Source organism: Schistocerca nitens, chromosome 1 (genome assembly GCF_023898315.1).
Source record: "Schistocerca nitens isolate TAMUIC-IGC-003100 chromosome 1, iqSchNite1.1, whole genome shotgun sequence".
Taxonomy (NCBI): Eukaryota; Metazoa; Arthropoda; class Insecta; order Orthoptera; family Acrididae; genus Schistocerca; species Schistocerca nitens.
In genome coordinates this window covers 1299931123-1299952552 of record NC_064614.1, presented here as the reverse complement: position 1 = coordinate 1299952552, position 21430 = coordinate 1299931123, and the positions used below count along the sequence as shown (strand labels likewise).

General features: G+C 42.0%; 1 protein-coding gene across 1 annotated transcript in view; it reads right to left on the bottom strand.

Annotated features, from left to right (window-relative positions):
• Positions 1 to 21430, bottom strand: part of LOC126202413 (protein flightless-1) — a 194232-nt gene that overhangs the window by 105086 nt on the left and 67716 nt on the right. Inside the window, exon 9 of the mRNA XM_049936864.1 lies at positions 2792 to 2862. Coding sequence (XP_049792821.1) covers positions 2792 to 2862 — 71 coding nt within the window. The remainder of the gene's footprint in view (positions 1 to 2791; positions 2863 to 21430) is intronic.

Here is a 21430-nt window from a genome sequence, read left to right as displayed (position 1 = left end):
GAATGTATGGTCAGACTGTGATAACTTCGCAGACTGTGTTGATCTTGGATGGAAGCATCACTCTATCAAAGGTGAGAAAAAGAGTCTGTGTGGGCACTAAGAATGCACTACATCTTTCATCACACGATGGATGGCAATGTCACCCTGATCAGAGAGGTATGTATGGATTTCTGCCACAGTCAGACCACTGAGCAGCCTAGTGTAAATAACAGCATGGGGAGAATTCAAGAGTTCTATGGGCCTTGACATGAATAGAATAGCATTGGAGAAGCGAAGCAGCAAGCAGTAACTGTGCTTGAGAATCAGAAGTATTCTCCAAAAGCAAAGTGCCATCGCATAAGGGAGAGCAAGATTTCACAGGGCCAGCAATTGCATCAACACCTTTCTGAATAAGAAATGGATTTACTGTTGCAAAGGGTTGACTGTCTTGAGTACGTGAAACCACGAGGAACAGTTGTGCAGCTGGGAGGGTCTTTGAATCGGGAGCTCCATTCCATTTACGTTTGGTACATGTGGACTGTGAAGATAATGATTGGCTCATTGCAAGAAAATCCCTCACGACTGGCAGCGTCTCCATAGCGCACTCCTTCCAACTGGGGGCCCCTCTCAGAGGGGGCCTCGCCCAATTTAGGTGATCGTTCACACCTCCCAAACATCTGGCAGAGGGACCAATCGGCAATTGGGGATGGTTGCTGCTCAGGCAATCACCCCTCCCTGGGCCTGGCCTGTACCATCGGTACATTTGAGCCCTAGCTGTTGACCCAGGGCTGGAAATTACGCGTTATTCATTCAACTGTTACACAGCAGACATGTCGGCCTGCCTTCAGGAGCGCACAGGGTGGAGGGGGGGGGGGGGAGGGGGAGGAGGAGGAAAAGAATAAGAAGAAGAAGAAGAAGAGCCTCAAATGTCAAAGCGGAGGAAGGACAGGAGAAGGTGAACAAAGAAAGAAAAAAGGAACAAAAAACAGTGGAGAGTGTTCTGATATTGACTACCGAAAATACAGAATACATTTCCAAAAATAGCCCAGACATGTTTCCAAAGGGAGGGGAAAAAGAACAGCAAGAGGATAGACATACTGCATGGAAGGGAAAAGATGCTGCAAAGGCTGGGGCCCCATGATAGCCAAGCACAAACCCACCAAAGAGCACCCAGCCCCCTGGGGGTTTCAGTTATGATTGCAGGGGGCACAGTATCATCAGTGTTGCCTGATCATATGACTAATGTTTCTTGTTACGCCAGGCCGATGACCATGTATGGATACCCCATCATTTGCTTGAAAAGGGGACAAAACGATACGAGAACTTGAAGCAGAAGTCACAGTCCAGAATTGCAATGAGGTCAGAGTCAGACAACAGACGCTGGTCATTGAAGTATGTGATCAGCTCCTGTGTAGTAAAGACTATGAGCACCAGAACTAGGACCTGATGCAGCTTTGCTGACCTACTGCTGGTTATGCCACATCTCCCAGACATCAACACACTCCAGAGGTTGTTATGCAACACACTTACTGTGGAACCAGCAAAGAGAAGCAGTACTAAAGGATACGTGAACCAGCCCATCAACGTTTGACCAGCTCTGCTGGTAAGTGACACCCAGTCTGTTTCAGTCACCATAATTCTGCTGCCACCAGTTTGCAAATCTACAACTGCCACCTGTTTGCCCAGTCCAGATGACCAGCTCACTGCCTGCTGCCCACCCCTGCTCTCCAGCCACCGGTACACAGTTTGACCCTGGCCAATGCCACTGCCACGCCACTAGGACAACATAGAGATGGAGGACGCTGCTGGCTGGCCTTGCTCTGCACCACAGCCATATGAAGAACATATGCAGCATCTGCCCCATCACCGAGTCAGTGCGCCAGGTCAAGTAGAGTCCATGCCGTGCAAAATTCTGGCGTACCGCATTCCAGAGGTGGACCACAATGCTGTTAAGCAGATGCTCATAATGTTTCAAATGCTATCAGGACACATTTTGGTCCATTTTCCCCCAGTTTCTTAATTGCATAATTCACCTCTCTTCCCTCTAATCTATATTTACTTTTCACACTTCCCTTCTCATCTCTGGACTGAAGATGGCACAGGTTTTACCAATGTACCATCTCTGACTTACTCTCTCCTCATCCTCATTACAAGTGGCTTCCTCTCATTCTTGGAATCTGAGTGACGAGCCATTCCTTTTTACACTTCTCCCAACCAATCCCTCTCCCCTCCCTGATGAACAAAATTGTTAGTTCCAAACACTAGGTAACGTGTTACTTTTACGTGCATCTGTTGGCAGTACTACATGTCACCTCCTGAAGCTTTTGTACCAGTCAGCATTGCTGTCACATGGTGTACAATTTGACCCTTCCCACATCCCTGAAATCTGTCACTCATGATGGGCTTTATGGAACACAAAGTGCGAATGAATGAATGGGCATTCTTACACATCTAAATTGTGCTCTGAACAGTGGGCACCATTTTTTTTTAACTACTAGGAATTCTAGCTTACTGATGAGTGATCCAGCTTCTCACCCATCATTTATATTTCACCCTTGAGTTTTCCATTAGTGTAAGAATCAAGACAAATAATAATATTAAAAAAAAATATGTGTGTGTGTGGGGGGGGGGGGGTGCCTGCAGTGGAGGAGGAATTGTGGAGGGGGGTGGGAGGGTGTACTGCTCCGAAGATAGTTCAAACTTTATTCAATCAAGTGTAATCCATTTCTTTAGGAGTAAATCAATATATGCTGTAATTAAGTGCAAAAATCTATTTTTTCTCTTTTTGTTTCCCATAACAGTTATCACTTACTTCAGCGATACAGCTTTCGCTTCTTCAGCAGTCTTCTGTTTGTTTTTGTCTTTTGCAACATCCTTCATTCCCTGTAAAGAGATGATATCAAGAATTAGAGCTGTAGTTGTATGGATAACAGAGCAAAACAATAAGTTCAAAAGAATAAAGACCAGCATAAACATATTTCACTGGTTTTTCAGCTCACTGGTCTAATTGAATATGTTAATTACAAACAGGAATACAATATGAGGAAAATGGCCTATTGATTGTCAAAAGGAACCATGAGATTCATGGATGTGGCATCTTGACTTTGGCCAACTGACAAGGCAAGCATGTCTTAACCCACAAATGACAATTATAACCTACCCCCAGCCAAACATATCTGTCTGTTACATATGAATAGTCGTGTTGGCTCCAGAATGTGTGAGGCTGTGAATCACTTCCTACAATGGAAAGTAACAGAAGGTGGAGGTCAGCTATGTGAAATGCCACACAAAATCAGGAAGTTGTCCGTAGGTACTTGTTGCAGCTGCATTCCCATTGTTTGCTTGGTAAGGAACTCATGTACATTTTCGACTGTTCCCTGTGCCATAGCCGGCTGGCTTCGATACACTCTCGCTGAAAGTGTCTTGATTCTAGAGAAATAGTCACCAACTATGTTTGCAACTCTTTGCATGCGACAGAAATCGGTAGTGAATTGTGTGACAAATTCTAACTGGAAAAACTGCTAAGGAGAACAAAAACTGTGTGGATTGTTAAATGCCAATGAAACACGTTTATGGTCTGTAAAGAGAGTGAAGCAGCATCCCTCAAATTGTGGTCAGAAATATCTAATTGCTTTGTAGACTGCAAACATTTCATGCTCGTATGCAGGCCATTTAGTCTGCGCGTCAGACAACTCGTGAGAAAAAAAAATCGAGGGGCTGCCATGACCCTTTTACATTCTGTCACAGCACTGTAGCTATAGCTACCTGGCTAATATCTATAACCACAGCCTGTGGCGCTGAAGACAAGAGGTTGAGCAAGGAGAACTGCCTTTTGCTATGAGGATTTCACTTTGTGGAAAGCAGACAACATTTCAGGTGTCAACACGATTGGACATTTTCCTTGTGAACTAACGACGGAAAGTGCTGCTCAGAGATTTGCCTGGACCATCACTGTTCACGGTAGACGGTGCCTGTAGAAATAAGTCACACCTATGATATGGCATAATTGCTGATATGTTTCTGGTAGGGGAACTGACTGAAACAAGTCCATCTCAGATCATAAGAGCTTAATACCTGTGGGAGTCATCCCATGTCCCAACAAGTCCAGTGCCTCTTTTGAGCAGCACACATTTGTCACTGTTTATCTTCAATCCCTAATTGGAAAGCCTCTCAAAGGTAGTCTGTAGGTGAATTTTTGCTCAGCTGCAGATGTAGAAAAAATTAGCACATTGTCAAGGGACACAAAGCAGAAATCCAGAGTGTGGAGGACCTCACTGACAAAACGCTGCCACGTTTCTGCGGCATCCTCAAGACCAAATGGCATCCAAACATATTCAAAGAGGCCAAACCAAAAGGCATGATAATTACTGTCTATCGTACGTCCTATGGTGCTACCAGATATGCTTTCAGGAATTCAACAACACTACATATCTGCAAGCCTGCCAGAGTGACCGTAAAATCGTGTAAGTGAGGAACAGGATATAATACGGTGTGATGCATGCATTCAGGGTGCGACAGACCTCACACAACACCATGAACTGTCTTTTGAGCTAAATGTAGGGTTGATGCCCAAGAGCTGTCAAAACGTCTGTTGACCACCATAGCCAACAATTCTTCATGTTCTTTCTTTGCAGCAGCACATTTACCAGGAGCCAATCGAAGGACCTTGTAAGCAGCACACGCCCCTGTCACAGTGGGAATATGGGTGTACAGTGTTATGTTTTTCTTCAAACTGTTCCACGGGCAGGTGTTCTGCTGATGCTGAAGTCCTCTCATGTGGGAGTGTGGTTGTTGCAGAGACAGATATGTGTTGCAAAATTATCATGTGTCCATGTACAGTTTCATTGTTCTAGTGAAGTGGAGCCTCCCATATGGACACAATTACATCATAACAGTGGAGAAAATCTGCACTGATTATGGGCTCAGCAACGTCAGAGATCAGGATAATTCACTGAAAATTCTGTGAGAATCGTAAATTCATGACTGCATCATGGGGGCAGAACATAGGAATTCTCAAATTTTGCACTGCTGTGAGCCATGATAAACAACTTCTTGATGTTGTGGGTAGGGCACTGAAACTTGCGTCAATCACATAAACTAGCTCATTCCATCTATCCTTGATGTGCAGTCATTGTGATGTCAGAACATTGTGAAGAATAGAGTGCCCGTCAGCTGTGTTTGAAACAGACACAGTGCCAGTACAAGCGAGTACACTGTTCTCACATAGCGGAGCATTGGCAGCCCACTTTCTTCTAGTGGGGGCAGAACTGTTTGCAGTAATTGAGTGATCAGTTGTGCCTAATTCCAATTGTTGCTCCCATTTGGGTAATAATGTGGGAATACACATTTATGCACAAAGTTTCCGAATTAATAATGATACTGACACAGTTTTGCATGCTAGATGACATTAGCTCGTGCACTACGGTGTCTGGTAGGTTGAGTGCTGCTGGAAGTGGCTGGAGCTCCTTGCAGTTACTGCTGAAGAGTGTCGGTTCAGCAAGGTAGTGCACTCACTTGTTCTGCAAGTGAGTGCTGCAGCTCCTTAGCACTGGTGCCCATAACCATCTCCACAATGCCATGTTTTCCACTTTATAGGGGCTACTTGCATCATCACTGAATAATCAATAATGACAAAGTTGATCTGCTATCAGTAATTATGAGTCGAAAGGTGAGGAGGTACTGGAAATCACTGTGTTTTTCACCACAAAAGGTAACTGGCTCATCCACATTTATTTGAATGTGGTATCAGAAACCTCAGTCACGGAAACCAGTGACGGCAGGTGATGTCAAAAAGCGGAAGCTACTCCATCACTAACAGTTTCAGCTTGTAGCACTTGTTGAATGCTGATGTCTGTCGGTTTGTGCAATCGGTGAAGGAAACAGTTCTTGATGTATGTGTATTCATTCTTAGGTTTCTTTTGCACAACAACTAATAATAACAATAAATTTTGTGAGTCCAATACTTCAACAGTGAGGACAAATTGCGTGTTATCACCTGAGGCGCCATAGGCCACAAAAGAAAGCTCTTGTGGCATATACAGCAGGTGTGACAAATTTACTATGCAGCGTGGAAGGCGTTATGCAGCTGTGAGCTGCATACAATGCGAAGTGCCGGAACTCGCTCAGAAGTTAGTATCATCTCTGGAATAGTCTAAAGGTCTTCTGAAACATATGATGTGTGTCTTGGAGGTGCAGTGTCCACATTAGTTAGCAAAATGATCTTGCTCTTGATTAGCTTAGCATCTGTCATTGTCAGAGTCATCACTTGTGGAAACTATGAGCCACAACAGAATACAGACATTGTAAAAATTATGACTTTATTACTTAAGTCAAATGCAAAAATCTAGGAACAAAACACTATGGAGAAAAAAAAGAGAGATCTTACAAAGGCAAGATGAACATATAAACAAAGATGTTGTTGGATCATCAAAAACATAGACACAAAGGTAGTCCATACTTTCAGTTATTTGTTGGACTTGCACCCCATATCGACCCATTATTTTCAAATTGCATTTCACCAGAAAATTGTAACCACCAGGGGCAATTCTAGAATAAACAGTTGGATCAGAAGGAGAATAAGGATACCAAGTTCTGTCATACTCCACTGAATGTCCGTTAGAAATACAATGTTCCGCAACTGCAGACTTACTGGATTGCAGTAGGTGAGTGCAACGTTGATGTTCTGTACAATGCACTTCCACTGTACGCGTCGTCTGTCCTATATAGGCCACACCACACTGACACGGTATTTTGTAAATTTCCGTCTTCCGCAGTAACAAATCATCCTTCACCGATCCCAGCAAATCCGAAATCTTCAAGTTGCCATCACCCATCCCAAACCATGAGCGTACTTAAAACCATTGTGCACAGGGCACATACAGTGTCGGATGCAGAGAATTTGCATAAGGAACTTGCACATTTGAGGACGATGTTCAGAGACAATGGGTACTCAACACGGCAAATTAACAGGGCTTTCTCAACTAGAACAAGGAACCGGGAAGTGGATGAATACTAGAACGTGCCAGCCAAGTCCCTAGCTTTTCTTCCCTTCGTTGAAAATATCTCCTTCAAAATAGAGAGGATTTTAAATAATTTTCATGTGAAAGTGGTTTTTTGTCCGCCTTCTAAGATTTTGGATTTGCTGAAATCGGTGAAGGATGATTTGTTACTGCGGAAGGCAGGAATTTACAAAATACTGTGTCAATGTGGTATCACCTACATAGGTCAGACAATGCGTACAGTGGAAGAGCGTTGTACAGAACATCAACATTGCACTCGTCTACTGCAACCCAGTAAGTCTGCAGTTGCGGAACATTGTATTTCTAATGGACTTTCAATGGAGTACAACAAAACTTCGATTTTGGCCACAGCAATGACTTGTTGGGACTCCATTATCAAAGAATCCGTTGAAATACACATTGCGGGAAATCTAATGAACCGTGACAGTGGTTACCAATTGAATAATGCATCTAATCCCGTCATCTCTGAAATTTGCTCGAGATGAAGATCCAAAAGACTTCGATATCTGCGGCCAGTGACAATACCGACGGCAGCTGAGTATTGCAGTTCCACCAGCGAGGGTGCTGTTGCTGGGCGGTGTGGCCCTTCTGTCTCCGCGACTGTAACGCATGTGTGGCAGTACAATCAGTGCACTATATAAGCTCGAGTTGATAATGTCTTCGTCAGTCCTCGTGTGGCTCACCTGAAGATGGCTGGCAGTTGTCCAGCTGAAATATCGTGCAACGAAGTTTACGATGACTGGCTGCCAGCCCGAAATCTTTTTGAACAATGCTGAATTAGTTGGTGACAGTAGAGAACCCAAATTCTTATGACTAAGGTTGAAAAGCAATTTAAAACATATGAACGCAAAATTAACAAAAACCTGCTACCTTCACTGTGCTCACTGAAAGTGAGAAAACAATATAGAGGCCATGTCATATTTACTTTCATTCTCACCTTACATATGGGATCACATTTGGAAGAAACTCAAAAAGCAGCCTTCTGCACATTCCACTTGCAAGAATGCGCAAATCGAATCATGATTTAATGCAAGCCTAGAGATGAATGTCAATCAGTGTTGCAGAACTGACCACTATCCTTGTAGAAGCTGCTTTTGTAGACAAAGAGGTCCAATAAGGAAACAAAAAATTTAAATAGTGATTTGAGGGAAATTTTAGTCACAATTTTCATAGCCACATGAAGAGTGGAAATGGGGTACCAAATACATGAGGCTGAGGTGTAGTTGCGCAAAATAAGATTTAATTGCTTGAAAGAAATCAGAAAAGCTTAATGATCTGAGAAAAAAATGGAATATTTCATGAAAAGGTGCTGCTATCCAGATAAATAAAAGAAAAAACGTTCTACTCCTCTAGGCCTAACTGTTAGGCACATATCAAGTTGCATTACTGAAATATTTAACTGTCAAAATGGCTACCTTCAATACGAGTACTAAATTCAAGGCATTTCAAGAACAAAAGATGCTAATAAAGTGATCTGGTAAATGGCTCCATGGTAATTCCTCAGTGTTATCTCTCATCTCTATGGATGATTGCTGTTTCTCCTGCAGCCATTAGTGCTTCACAGGAGAAAGCTGGTAACAGTGATACCAACTGTCTGGGATCTCCTTACGTCAACTCGACTATAGGATGCTCCGAGCATCACCTGAACTGTGCAGACAAGGCAGACCATCAAAAACACTGGTAAATATGGAAGGTATTTGAGCAACACCGAAGGCAGGGATGCTTGTGAGGAATACCAAGAACAGAAAAGATCACTCAGAAGTGTGAAATTACCTTAAATAGCAGTGACAAAATTCGAAATCAACACTGACACCCTCCCAAGCAATACTTGCTGTGTTTGCAATCGTTAAATGTTTCCACATCTTTTCATAAAGCACAAGGTTCCCACTACCTGGTAGATAACAGTATGTCTGTCACCAATGTGGGAAATTATGCACAAGATGCTACCAGTAAGTGATCTATCACTGTATCACTTCTCAAGCAATGTGCAGCACAATGGAACTGGAAGAAGCACCACCTCGATACCTCACTGAACTTTAAGTTCTCACTCAACACCTTATTTGTTTTCTCTTGATCTACACACTCCTTACAATAATAGAATACCAATCAATATTTATATATACCGTATTTCAGGCTTACTGAACAAAACATTAAAATAAAAAAGTTAGAAAAGAACAAATGTGGTAAAATATTTAGTGAAATGATTTGTCTAAAGGTAACAAATAAAATAGATTACACAACGTGTGATGTACCTTTGAGTGATGCTTGGAATCGTGAACAGCAAATGAGGCACCAAATGAGAATCTGCACTTTAACTTATTTTATAGTATACTAGAAGATATTTGTCTAGTGGATTATGCACACTGTGCAGTCTGCTATTGGGCGGCCTTCACTTTTTTTCAATAGAAACTCCTTCAAATGAGGAAGTATAAACAAAAAACAATGGAAACTTGAAGTTGGGACATCAACAATGCAAGGAAAATCAAACTCCACTTAGGGATATCAACAATGTAGGGAAATATAGATTGCTACTCACCTTAAAGATGACATGTTAAGTTGCAGACAGCCACAATTACAAGACCATTTTTGGAATGTCAAGTAGTGTATAAAATGCATGTTTGACCATCAGCTGCTTTTTTATTTAAAACACAAATATCGACTGGTTTCAGTCCCAGACAACCTTCATAGATTTGGGTTAAAACAGTTTAGGCCACATCACCACATTTTTCATTACTTAAATAATGGCCATGTCTCATATGTAGAGCATGCCATGAATCACTTTTAAAGGCAAACATACTATGTTTGTGTGGGGTGTGCTTGCTTGGATGAATGAACACAGTCACAAACTGTGACTGAAACAGATTGGGTTTCAGATCTAAAAAAGGCAGCTGGTGGTCAAACATGCATTTTATACAATTAAAAGACACTGTGAGCTTGCTTCTGTGTATGAATAATGGGGTGTTTCTCTATTTCTCTTTTTCTGATGAAGGCTCTGGCCAAAAGTTTTGTGTAAGTGTCCTTTAATAGTGCTTCCCTGCAACTTAGTGTGTCTTCTTCACGGTAAGTAGCAATCTTATCTTTCCCTACACTTTCAATACAAAAATGACACACTGAGCTACAGAAAGGCACAATGGAAAGGCACTTACACATTAGCTTTTGGCCAAAGCCTTTTTCAGCAAAGGAAACGACACACATATTCATTCACACAAGCAAGCACACCTCACGTACACATGAGTACCACCTCCAAGAATTTGGACCAGAATGCAAATTTCATGTAGAAAGGAGGCAGCAATGGTGGGGAAGGGGAAGGGATGATAGGATATGGGTGGGGGAACAGAAGGCACTATATGGCAGAGCATGTGGGGACTGGACAGTCAACAGGCACAGCATCTGGAGGCTGTGGGGGAGGGGGCGGGAGGAGACCAAAAACGGAGAGGAGCAGAAAAGGGGAAAGACAGGCAGTTGCATTGGCAGAGGGCAGCACATGAAGAGGATGGGCATACGAGAATAGGGAGGGGGTGATAGGACAGAGGGAGTGGAAACTGGTGGTTGGAGGGTGGGGGGACAGTAGGTTACCATAAATTGAGACCCGGCTAATTTCAGTAGCACAGAATGGGATGTAAGGATAAATCCCATCCGCACAATACAGAAAAGCTGCTGGGAGGGGAGGATTGAAGATGGCTCATGAAATGAAGTAGCCATTGAAATCAAGTATGTTATGTTCAGCTACATGTTTGCCACAGGATAGTCTACTCTGCTCTTGGCCACAGTTTGGCAGTGGCCGTTCATCTTGGTGGACTGCTGGGTGGTAGTCGCTCCAATATATAAAGCTGTGCAATGATTGCAGCAGAGCTGTTAAATGACATGTGATGGGGTAGGATAGCCTGTGACAGTACTGGAGCAGGAACTGCTGGGTGGGCACATTGGGCAGATCCTTCACCGGGATCTTCCACAGGGATATGATCCCTGTGGCAAGAGGTTGGGGTTGGGGTTGGGAGTGGCATAGGGATGGATTAGGAAGTTGTGGAGGTTGGGTGGGTGATGGAACACCTCTTTATGAGGGGTAGGAAGGATCTTGGGCAGGATGTTCATTTCAGGGCATAATGATAGGTGACCAAAGCCTTGATGAAGGATGTGGTTCAGTTGTTCCAGTCTGGGGCACTAATGAGTGAGAAAGGAGGCATTGTTTTGTCACTGGTCCTTGGGTGTGATGGGAGGATTGGGGGTGTGCAGGGAAATGGCACACCAGCCATCTAGAGGAGACCTTCCTAGCCTCACAAAATGCCAAACCCCTAGTCTGATTCAGGTTCACTAATAATATCTTCATGATCTAGACTCACAGGCAAGACAACCTATCCTCATTCCTTCACAACCTCTGCATCTTTTCTCACACCTGCTTCACGTGGTGCTCCCCAACCTAGTATGCCACTTTCCTGGATGTTGACCTCCTCCTCTCTGATTGCTCCATCTGCACCTCTGTCCACATTAAACCCACCAACCACCAACAGTACCTGCATTTTGACAGCTGTCACATTCCTTCCACACCAAAAAATCCCTCCTATACAGCCTGCCACCTGGGGACAGTGTGTCTGCAGGGACAACAACTCACTTACCCAGTACACTAAGGGTATCACCTTCACAGACAGGCACTATCCCCCAGACGTAGTCTGCAAACAGATCTCCCGTGCCATCCCCCCCAATCCTCCCACCACACCCAAAAACGAGCCACAAAGGATTGCCCCTTTTTTCACCCAATACCACCCTAGATTGGAACAACTGAACCACTTTCTTTGTCAGAGCAATGATTACCTGTCACTATACTGAGTAATGAGGGACAGCCTACCCAAGATCCTTCCCACACCTCCTAAGGTGTGTTTCATCACCCACCCAACCCCGAAAACATCCTAGTCCATCTATATGCCATTCCTAATCCCAACCTCTTGCCACAGTAACTTTACTCCTGTGGAAGACCCATGTGCAAGACTTGCCCAATCCATTCACCCAATACTTTCTATTCCAGTCCTGTCCTGGGCTTATTTTACCCTATGAGAGGCCAAGCCACCTGTGAAATAAGCCATGTCATATACCAGCTCTGCTGCAATCATTTCATGGCTTTTTATATTGCTATGACTACCAACCAGCTGTCCACCATGATGAACGGCCTCTGCCAAACTGTGGCCAAGAACAAAGTAGACCACCCTGTGGCACAACATGCAGCTGAACATCACACATTTGATTTCAAGGGCTGATTCATTGCCCAACCCATTTGGATCCTCTACTCCACCACCAGATTTTCTGAACTGCACAAATAGGAGTTCTTCTTACAAAACATATTCTGCTCCAGAAATTACCTGGCCTCAATTTATGGTAACCTTCATCCAACATTTTCTAGCCCCTGTCCTGTCACCACCTCCTCATTCTTGTTCACCCACCCCCTTTACAGTTTGGGGGTTTGTTGGAGGGGGAGGTGTGTGTTGATGGGGTATTAATAGTGATTACTCGAGTATTCTTACAAGTGGAGTGCTGTTACACAATGTAGGTCTATATGCCAACAGCATCGTGACACACAGTATCCTTATCTGACCTTTACTGGCAGTATACACAGAACTAACTTTCACAGTGATGCTGTTATTTTCCTCAGCAGTGTCTTTGGTCAGCTTCCACTTCACAATCTGCTATTTCAGTCATGATGATGATAATGGCTCTTTACTCAACACAACTCACATATTTTCAGTTTCCTCATTAAGCAAAGAACAAATCATTGTAAATTTCTAATAGGTCCTATCTCAATTACCAAATGAAGGAATGGAAAGTCCGGGTTGGAAAATCAACAATTATAAAAAGGGTAAATTACTACTAACTGTAAGAATGACACAGTCAGTTGCAGACAGGCACAGCAAAAAGACTGTTACACACTGAGCAAAGCCATTTTCAGAAAAAAAGGAAAACAAACACACATTCACACAAGCAGGCACACCTCATGCACACAGACCACTATCTCCGGCCACTTTGGCCAGACTGCAAGTCACATTACGAGATATGATCTTCTGTTAAAGATTAACACAATAAGACAAGTATGTGGTGCAGTTAGGAACAGTATGTTTGCCTTGGTGCAGCAGTACTGATGGTGCACAAATACCTGAACTTGATTCATCCAATATTTGAGATTAAAAGCCCTTAGTGGTGACATCCAACAAACTTTACACATAATTTCAAAATTTTACAAAATAATTTCTCTCATTGATATCCTCCACAAAATGATTAAAGGAAAAAATGTTTATTGCTTAATACATTTTCACTGTTCATGTTACCAAATTTCAACATTAGGCATGATATTTAGTTTGTTACTTCTTTCCTACTCAGCCTATTCGCAATACAGTTTGCAGTCAGTATCCACATATATCACTGAATAGACCTGCAAAATTACATCATTGTATGGCACACAGTTCATAAGATATGATGTCATAAACATTGAGATGTGTAAAAAAGTAGCTTTTGCTTGAAAATGAGTGTAAATTACCCAAAGTATATTCATCCAGTATTTCACAATTAGAATGTTTCACAACTTCCAACAAACTTTAAGCAAAACTTCAAACCTCTTCTAAACTTTCTCTTGCTTGCACAGTTAACATCAAATATTTAATCCATTTGTAAAGTAATCAGTCATCTGAAGCTGTTTCATACATATTAGTTCAATTCTTTAAAGTGCTAGGTGTTTATTGGTAGAGGAGATACTGATTCAAATACAGGCACAATCAAAGAGATTGCTAGATATATTTCAGCTCTAATACCAAGTTCTTTTTCAGAAGTAGAGCAATCACACAAATTCATACAACAGTTCACACTATACTGGTTGTTATCTTACTGGTTTCTTAAATAACTGTAGAATTGTTTATAGAACCTTACGTGGTGTGGTGTCGTAGAACAGCACTCTCGCCTAGTGTTATTGGTTTCCATTCAATAAGCTATTTGAATATTAACATCTTAAACAAGTTCATTGTTTATTACAAAAGAACATATTCATAATTAAATTAATAAATTACGCACATTTTCTGGCAGCATACTACTGTCATGAAATAACTTCAACTCTTTTACTATGGGTATCATACTCTTTGCTTTAGATAAACCTTATTTCCGTCAGTTGATTACATTAGAACACACACACACACACACACACACACAGAGGGGGAGGGGGGGGGGCACTGTCTCCAGGTGCTAAGGGCCGACTGAAACAGCTTATTACATGAGCTGCAATCTAGCTGGAGTGGTTAGTGGGTGTAAGGAAGAGGTGTGGAGGGGGGAAGAGCAGGGTATTAGTGCTGTTTGTGGGCTGCTGGATGCAGCACTGGGAGGCTGTGCTGAGTGTGTGTGTGAGGGGGGCAGTGGGGATGTGCGGGGGGGGGGGGGAGGGGGGGGGAGTGAAGTGAAGAAATGGAAAGGTCTACGTAGGTGCTTTGGTGGGGTAGAAGATGAGTGTACTGGAGTGGAAACAGAGAAGGGGATAGGCAGGTAGACAACAGCAATTATCAAAGGTTGAGGAGACCAAGGGGATTATAGGAATGAAGAATATATTGTAGGGGGAGTTTCCATCAGCATAATACAGAAAAGCTGGTGTTGGTGGAGAAAAATTTGGATGTTGTGTCACTGAAAAATACCTTTTATAGTGTGTTGTCTCAGAGAGATTGTGTAACTGTCCTGCAAAGGATTTTGAGGACTGAAATCACTTATGATGCGTAGGGGTGGAAATAGATGCAGGATTAAATCAGTGATTAGTTGATGTTTGACCTCCACATCTGAAGTAGAGAAATGTTACAGAACGTAAAATCAATGCATGGCCACGTACATACAGCAACTGCTTTTAGAGAAGTACTGACTAGGATCTGTTCACTAAAATTGGTCTCATGGACCAATCAACAAACCCCACCCAATACTCATGCAGGGTTATCTCGATTTTTGTAATATACTTTGTTATGTATGCTAATAGGAGAGTAGTGTGCTGGCAAATGGGTTTCTTGCAATGCTATACCAACTTCTTGGTGGAGTGCATTTGGTGTCCAGTGATGGGGTGGAAGTAGCTGTTGCACTGCATCTGTTTTCATGAAGGGAGTGAAAGCGGTGAAAATTGGTGTCACAATTAATGTGAGCTGGTATTTGATGCGGGGGATCACTGTTAATTTGTATAATTTCTGTACGTAGCATTGGGGGATCCACAGCCTTCGGGGTTACCGAATCTGTCTTTCCCTTCAGTCTCTTCTTTTGCTTTTGGGTGAATATGAATAGCCTGTCCTACAGGCCATTTCCAATGTGTCCTGTAGCCACTGGCTGCTGTCAATGTGCGAGATGGTTTGGGGCATGTGTCTGGGGGTGGGAGGCAGCCCTCCCGCTTTCCCAGATGGAGAGTGCCTAGGACACTATTTCAGCCTAGTGTTGAGGGAGTGAGAGCGAGTATTCTCTTTTGCTGTAGGTGGTACTACTACTCACTTATCTGGGATGTAAGTATTCACATGTTTTCTGTACGTCAAACTATGTCAGTCAGTTGAAGATTCTATGTTCTTGTATTATGCATTCTTTTTTGAAGACCAGGCAAATCAGTGAGCTGGGACAATGCTCTTTTCCGTAGTTACAAGGAGCGTTCTCATGCGATTGACAATCACATTCTCCATATACCTCAGACTATACAGTACAGTGTACAGTGTCAAGACTCTCCCAAAGAGCACACATTTAAAACACACTAAAGGAGGCTTTGCAACAGGTCTGATATCACATTGATGGATCATCATTTTCTCTTACTTTGGGAAGGTATCTTTCTCGGAAGCCAGAATTGGTGCTCCATTGTCTGTCTTGTTATCTTTTGGGCCTTGCTGGACAAGACGGACAGTAGGGAATCCATGACTTTGTAAGGTAGCCTGTAATTTTCCATCTGTTTATAGTGTAAGGTCACAATGACAATTTTTTTCTTGCACCATGCTGAGGCTCTTATAGGGGATAACTGTGGTGAGGAAACCACCACTTTAGTTACACGAGACCAGGAACAATGACTTCGTGGGAGATAACATTTCTATTATTACTTAGCCATTTCTCATTTTATTTATTCACAGGACTTCACAGTACTTACCTCCAATTGGTTACACAAAGAATGATGACATTGTATTCAAGAAGGATTCACCATCTTTTCTAAAACAGGTGGCTGTGTCTATTTTCCTCCTTTCTTCTTAAGTGTGTAGGTAAAGGAGGAAATGACTTGGGATTGTTATTTCTCAGCATTATAGCTACCTAATTTTTTAAGCAAGGTGTATGAGCACCAGCTTGGTTTTACATGTAACGGGCACTCATGCTTTGCGCGCTCCCCCGCGCGCGCGCGCCCACACACACACACACACACACACACACACACACACACACACACACACACAATGCGAATAAGACAGAATTGCATATCCGATTGGAAACACGCAATACTGAGTGACATTTCCTGCACCACCTGTACTATTGAGAAAATTCTGAGAAGTGGAGGATCAGCCAACTAAAGGGGACTGTACTTCATTTGACAAAAAAGGAGTTCAAATATAAGCTAAAGGCGTGGAAGAGAGACCAAAATAGTCAACATTGGATAAGCTCAGTCTGCATAAAAATCAGTGGCGGAGTTCATGAATCAGAGACTAGGTATTCTGCATGAGGGGCAAATCACAACATGGGGTATGAAGAATTGCCATGCAATAGGTCGGGGCCCTTCATTCCAACACTGTGTTTATGATAGTTTATGATCTGGTCACACAGCATCAACATTTTTCAGCAGTTTCTCCAATGTATGAATGGCATGCACTGTAACATCTAGTTCAGTATCAAGAGCAGCAAAGGTGACATTTTTCAATGTTTCAGTAGAATCTACACCAGATGTGTGTACTGCACGCCGAAGCATCCTGACTTAAATCTCAGTGTGCAGAGCTTCCATCACCTAGCCCAGATATGTTGTTCACAGAGCTACAGCTGTTTCTTTTAACTACCACTTGGATTCCATGATAAAATAACTTAAGCATATGTACCCAAAAGAATGGTTGTCACAGTTGTGATATTAAATTATCACTCCCCAAAAAAGGGAAAAACATACATGTTCAACAATGTAAGGTGAGTCATGTATTGTGCTGCTTCTTTTCTTTGACATCAATTTCTAACAAACAGATATCATCCACAGCAGACACAGGATAAGACGCATTTTATTTCTGCTCAAGAAAATGAGAGAGATCACACCCAGTTAAGGTTATACTTAACCTCACAGTCCCTTGAGCTTACAACAAACTTCATCAGTGTGGAAACAACTGCATCCTCCAGTCAATTTGAACTATTTCTGAATGTTGTATAGAACCCCCATGGCAGATTCAAAATCAGAGGAAAATCAGCACTTTCTGAACAAAGCTTCACAAATAAAAACAAAATTATGTTTGTCCCTCACATCAATCTACTAGGATTCTGTTATCAAAGAGGCTGTAGAAATCAGAATGTACAACAATAACTGGCATTGTAGCTGTAATCTTGTGGTCCACTGAAACACTATGTTGAGAGTCTAAACAGAGATTCACCAGGGTTTTTACGTTTGAATGGTCACCAATAGCACTGCAAACATCGACATTATTTTGGCAGTGTGTAGTCATAATGTAGGCTGATCAATCACGGCCGATTACAGTGACAATGTAGTAGCAATTATGACAGCCAACTGTTCTTGATAAACTAATTGTAGATTATCTTCAACTCTACAGTTTTTAATCTGTTTTACATGGCATGAATATAGAGAATATTTTATACAACCTCGAAAGTAATGTCTGATGAGGAGTACACAAGTGACTGAGTACAGTGAAAAGGAAGATGTCTGATGATGATGATGATGATGATGATGGTATTTGAACAGAAATGGTTAAGAATGTAGGCAAAGTAATACCAAAGGAACTCTCAAAACTTTTACAGAATCACTGGCAACGTTTGTTTGTTCAGTAATTTTTTCTGATGTTTGGCCAAAAAAGACATTAGCATTGTCAAAGGTTCACCCTCCATTGTTGGCGGCTGACAGAACAAGCAGCAACAAGAGCTACAATAATTTTTATTTTTACATAATGTCTATGGATGAAGACACATCTCAAAAACTATAATAATGCTGTAATTCTTCTACTTCACAAGAAACAAGACAGACAAGGCATAAAAAACTACAGAGCTATCAGCCTTGTCTCTGTAATGCACAAAATATTCACTAAAATTATCACCAACCATATACAAGAAAACCATTGAAGATCAATCATTTATCACAATGATCCATTTACAAGTCATCAATGAAATTATAGAAGTGAGCAATAACAGGGTGTATATGTGGAGAAGAAAAAAATCCCTGCATTTTTCCTCTGTGTCAAGCGACAGTATACTTTCCCTTGGAACTGTAAAACTTATCAATCCTTTGAATGGTAAAGTATCTATACACTGGCACAGAACTTTCTGGCAGTTAGAAAACAAAACTCAGCAAAAAATAACACATTTTGGAAAGATCTTGGAGGCATTGCAACATGTACACTGCATGTTTTCGTATTATAAAAGAATAAATACATACTGCACGAAATACAGTACATAGCTTCCGAAGCACTGAAATCGAGATTGCGTTGCGTGACGTGCTTTTATCAGGCAATCATAGCTCGTGTCACGTGACCTCACCAGACAATGACACCAGATATTCAGAACATAGGGCAAGTGATGTAATCGGCCAATAGCAACCTCACTGTTAAGCAGCATGAGGAAAAGTTAATGGTTTAAATTAACAATACATAAAGTATAGCAATAACGAAAGCTTAGCTTTCACATATAATATTGGTCATTAAAAATTTTTTGCTGTTTCCCCCCCCCCCTCCCCCCCCCCCCCCCCCACCCACCAGGGTTGTGGTTAGGCAGGATCCTAGGAAAATGCTTAAATTGCAGCAGCTGAATATTCTGACAAGCATGATGATAAATTTCCACGCTAGCACCGAACATTTCATTTCATGGATTATCTGGTTGAAAACATGTTCCATCAAGCGCTTCCACTTTTCCACAGAAAACTGCTCAAGAACTCACCTCACACTTTTTTAAGGATAATTACACTATTTGCCATTGTTATTGCATAATTTGTAATCTATAAAAGAACTAAAGTAAATACAAAAAACTAATCTTGAAGCTTGGTCATTTTTAGCATGTGTTACCCTTTAAGATATATCAAAACACAAATGTGCCACTAATATTTTAAATAATGGCTGGTCTTCTGGGCCTAAAATTTTCCTAAATGGCTGGACATCAAGGGTTACATCTCAAATGAATGTCAAAACACCGTTCACAATATTTTTCCAGAACCTGTTAGAAATGTAAACAGTTGTAACATCAGGCTCATTTTTTATTAGTAAACTAAATAGAACTTCAAAACCAAACCACCAATGGTGTTTATTACCAGTTCTGACTTACAGCACTTAACACACAGATGCTTCGTGTAGAAACCATTTTGGAAAATACACTACTGGCCATTAAAAGTGCTACACCACGAAGATGACATGCTACAGACGCGAAATTTAACCGACAGGAAGAAGATGCTGTGATATGCAAATGATTAGCTTTTCAGAGCATTCACACGAGGTTGGCGCCAGTAGCGACACCTACAATGTGCTGACATGAAGAAAGTTTCCAACCAATTTCTCATACAAAAACAGCAGTTGACCAGTGTTGTCTGATGAAATGTTGTTGTGATGCCTCGTGTAAGGAGGAGAAATGCAAATCATCACGTTTCCGACTTTGATAAATGTCAGATTGTAGCCTATCGCATTTGCGGTTTATCGTATCGTGACATTGCTGCTCGCGTTGGTCAAGATCCAATGACTGTTAGCAGAATATGGAATCGATGGGTTCAGGAGCATAATACAGAACGCCGTGCTGGATCCCAACGGCCTCATATCACTAGCAGTCGAGATGACAGGAATCTTATCTGCATGGCTGTAACGGATCGTGCAGCCACGTCTCAATCCCTGAGTCAACAGATAGGGACGTTTCCAAGACAACAACCATCTGCATGAACAGTTCACCGATGTTTGCAGTGGCATGGACAATCAGCTCGGAGACCACGGCTGCAGTTACCCTTGACGCTGCATCACAGACAGGAGCGCCTGCGATGGTGTACTCAACAACGAACCTGGGTGCATGAATGGCACAACGTAATTTTTTCGGATGAATCCAGGTTCTGTTTACAGCATCATGATGGTCACATCCGTGTTTGAAGACATCGCGGTGAACGTACATTGGAGGCCTGTATTTGTCATCGCCATACTGGCGTATCACCCAGCGTGATGGTATGGGATGCCATTGCCTACACGTCTCGGTCACCTCCTGTTTGCATTGACGGCTCTTTGAACAGTGGACGTTACATTTCAGATGTGTTATGACCCGTGGCTCTACCCTTCATTCGATCGCTGTGAAACCCTACATTTCAGCAGGATAATGCACGACCACATGTTGCAGGTCCTGTACAGGCCTTTCTGGATACAGAAAATGTTTGAATGCTGCCCTGGCCAGCACATTCTCCTCATCAAATTAAAACGTCTGGTCAATGGTGGCCAAGCAACTGGCTCATCACAATATCCCAGTCACTCCTCTTGATGAACTGTGGTATCGTGTTGAAGCTGCATGGGCAGCTGTACCTGTACACGCCATCCAAGCTTTGTTTTACAAAATGCCCCGGTGTATCAAGGCCGTTATTACTGCCAGAGGTGGTTGTTCTGGGTACTGATTTCTCATTTTTCATGCACCCAAATTGCATGAAAATGTAATCACATGTCAGCTCTAGTATAATATATTTGTCCAATGAATACCCATTTATCATCTGCATTTCTTCTTGGTGTAGCAATTTTAATGGCCAGTTGTGTAATAGTAGAGAAAGGAAAACAAACAGATTGGAATGGGAAATGTGATTAAGAGTGTAATATCAATGAAATGGAGATGGCTGAAATATTCAGACAGGTGAATGAATGATTAATAGACCAAGGAAATTTTTTGCCGGATTCTAAGAGATAAGAAAATACCGAGACAGTGACTTAATAGAAGGCTTATATATCACACAAGAAAATCTGCAAAAACAAAATAGATGAAAACTACTAAAGACCAAAACAAATGGAAAAGTCTAGAGGTGGCCTTTATCAAGCAACTGACATTAAATCATTTAAGATGATGATAATCACAAAAAAGTGGAATATTTTAGTATAAAATGTTGTAGAATTCTACTGTACTATACAATAATCTACTGAGGCCTACTAACTTCAATATGCAATGTACACTTCTTGTTCCCTTAAATCCTATGAGGTTCTGCAGTTTATGTGCTAGACTTTGTTTACCTCTATATGATACTGTTACAATAAAAATTAGGCCAATGAAACAATGGTACA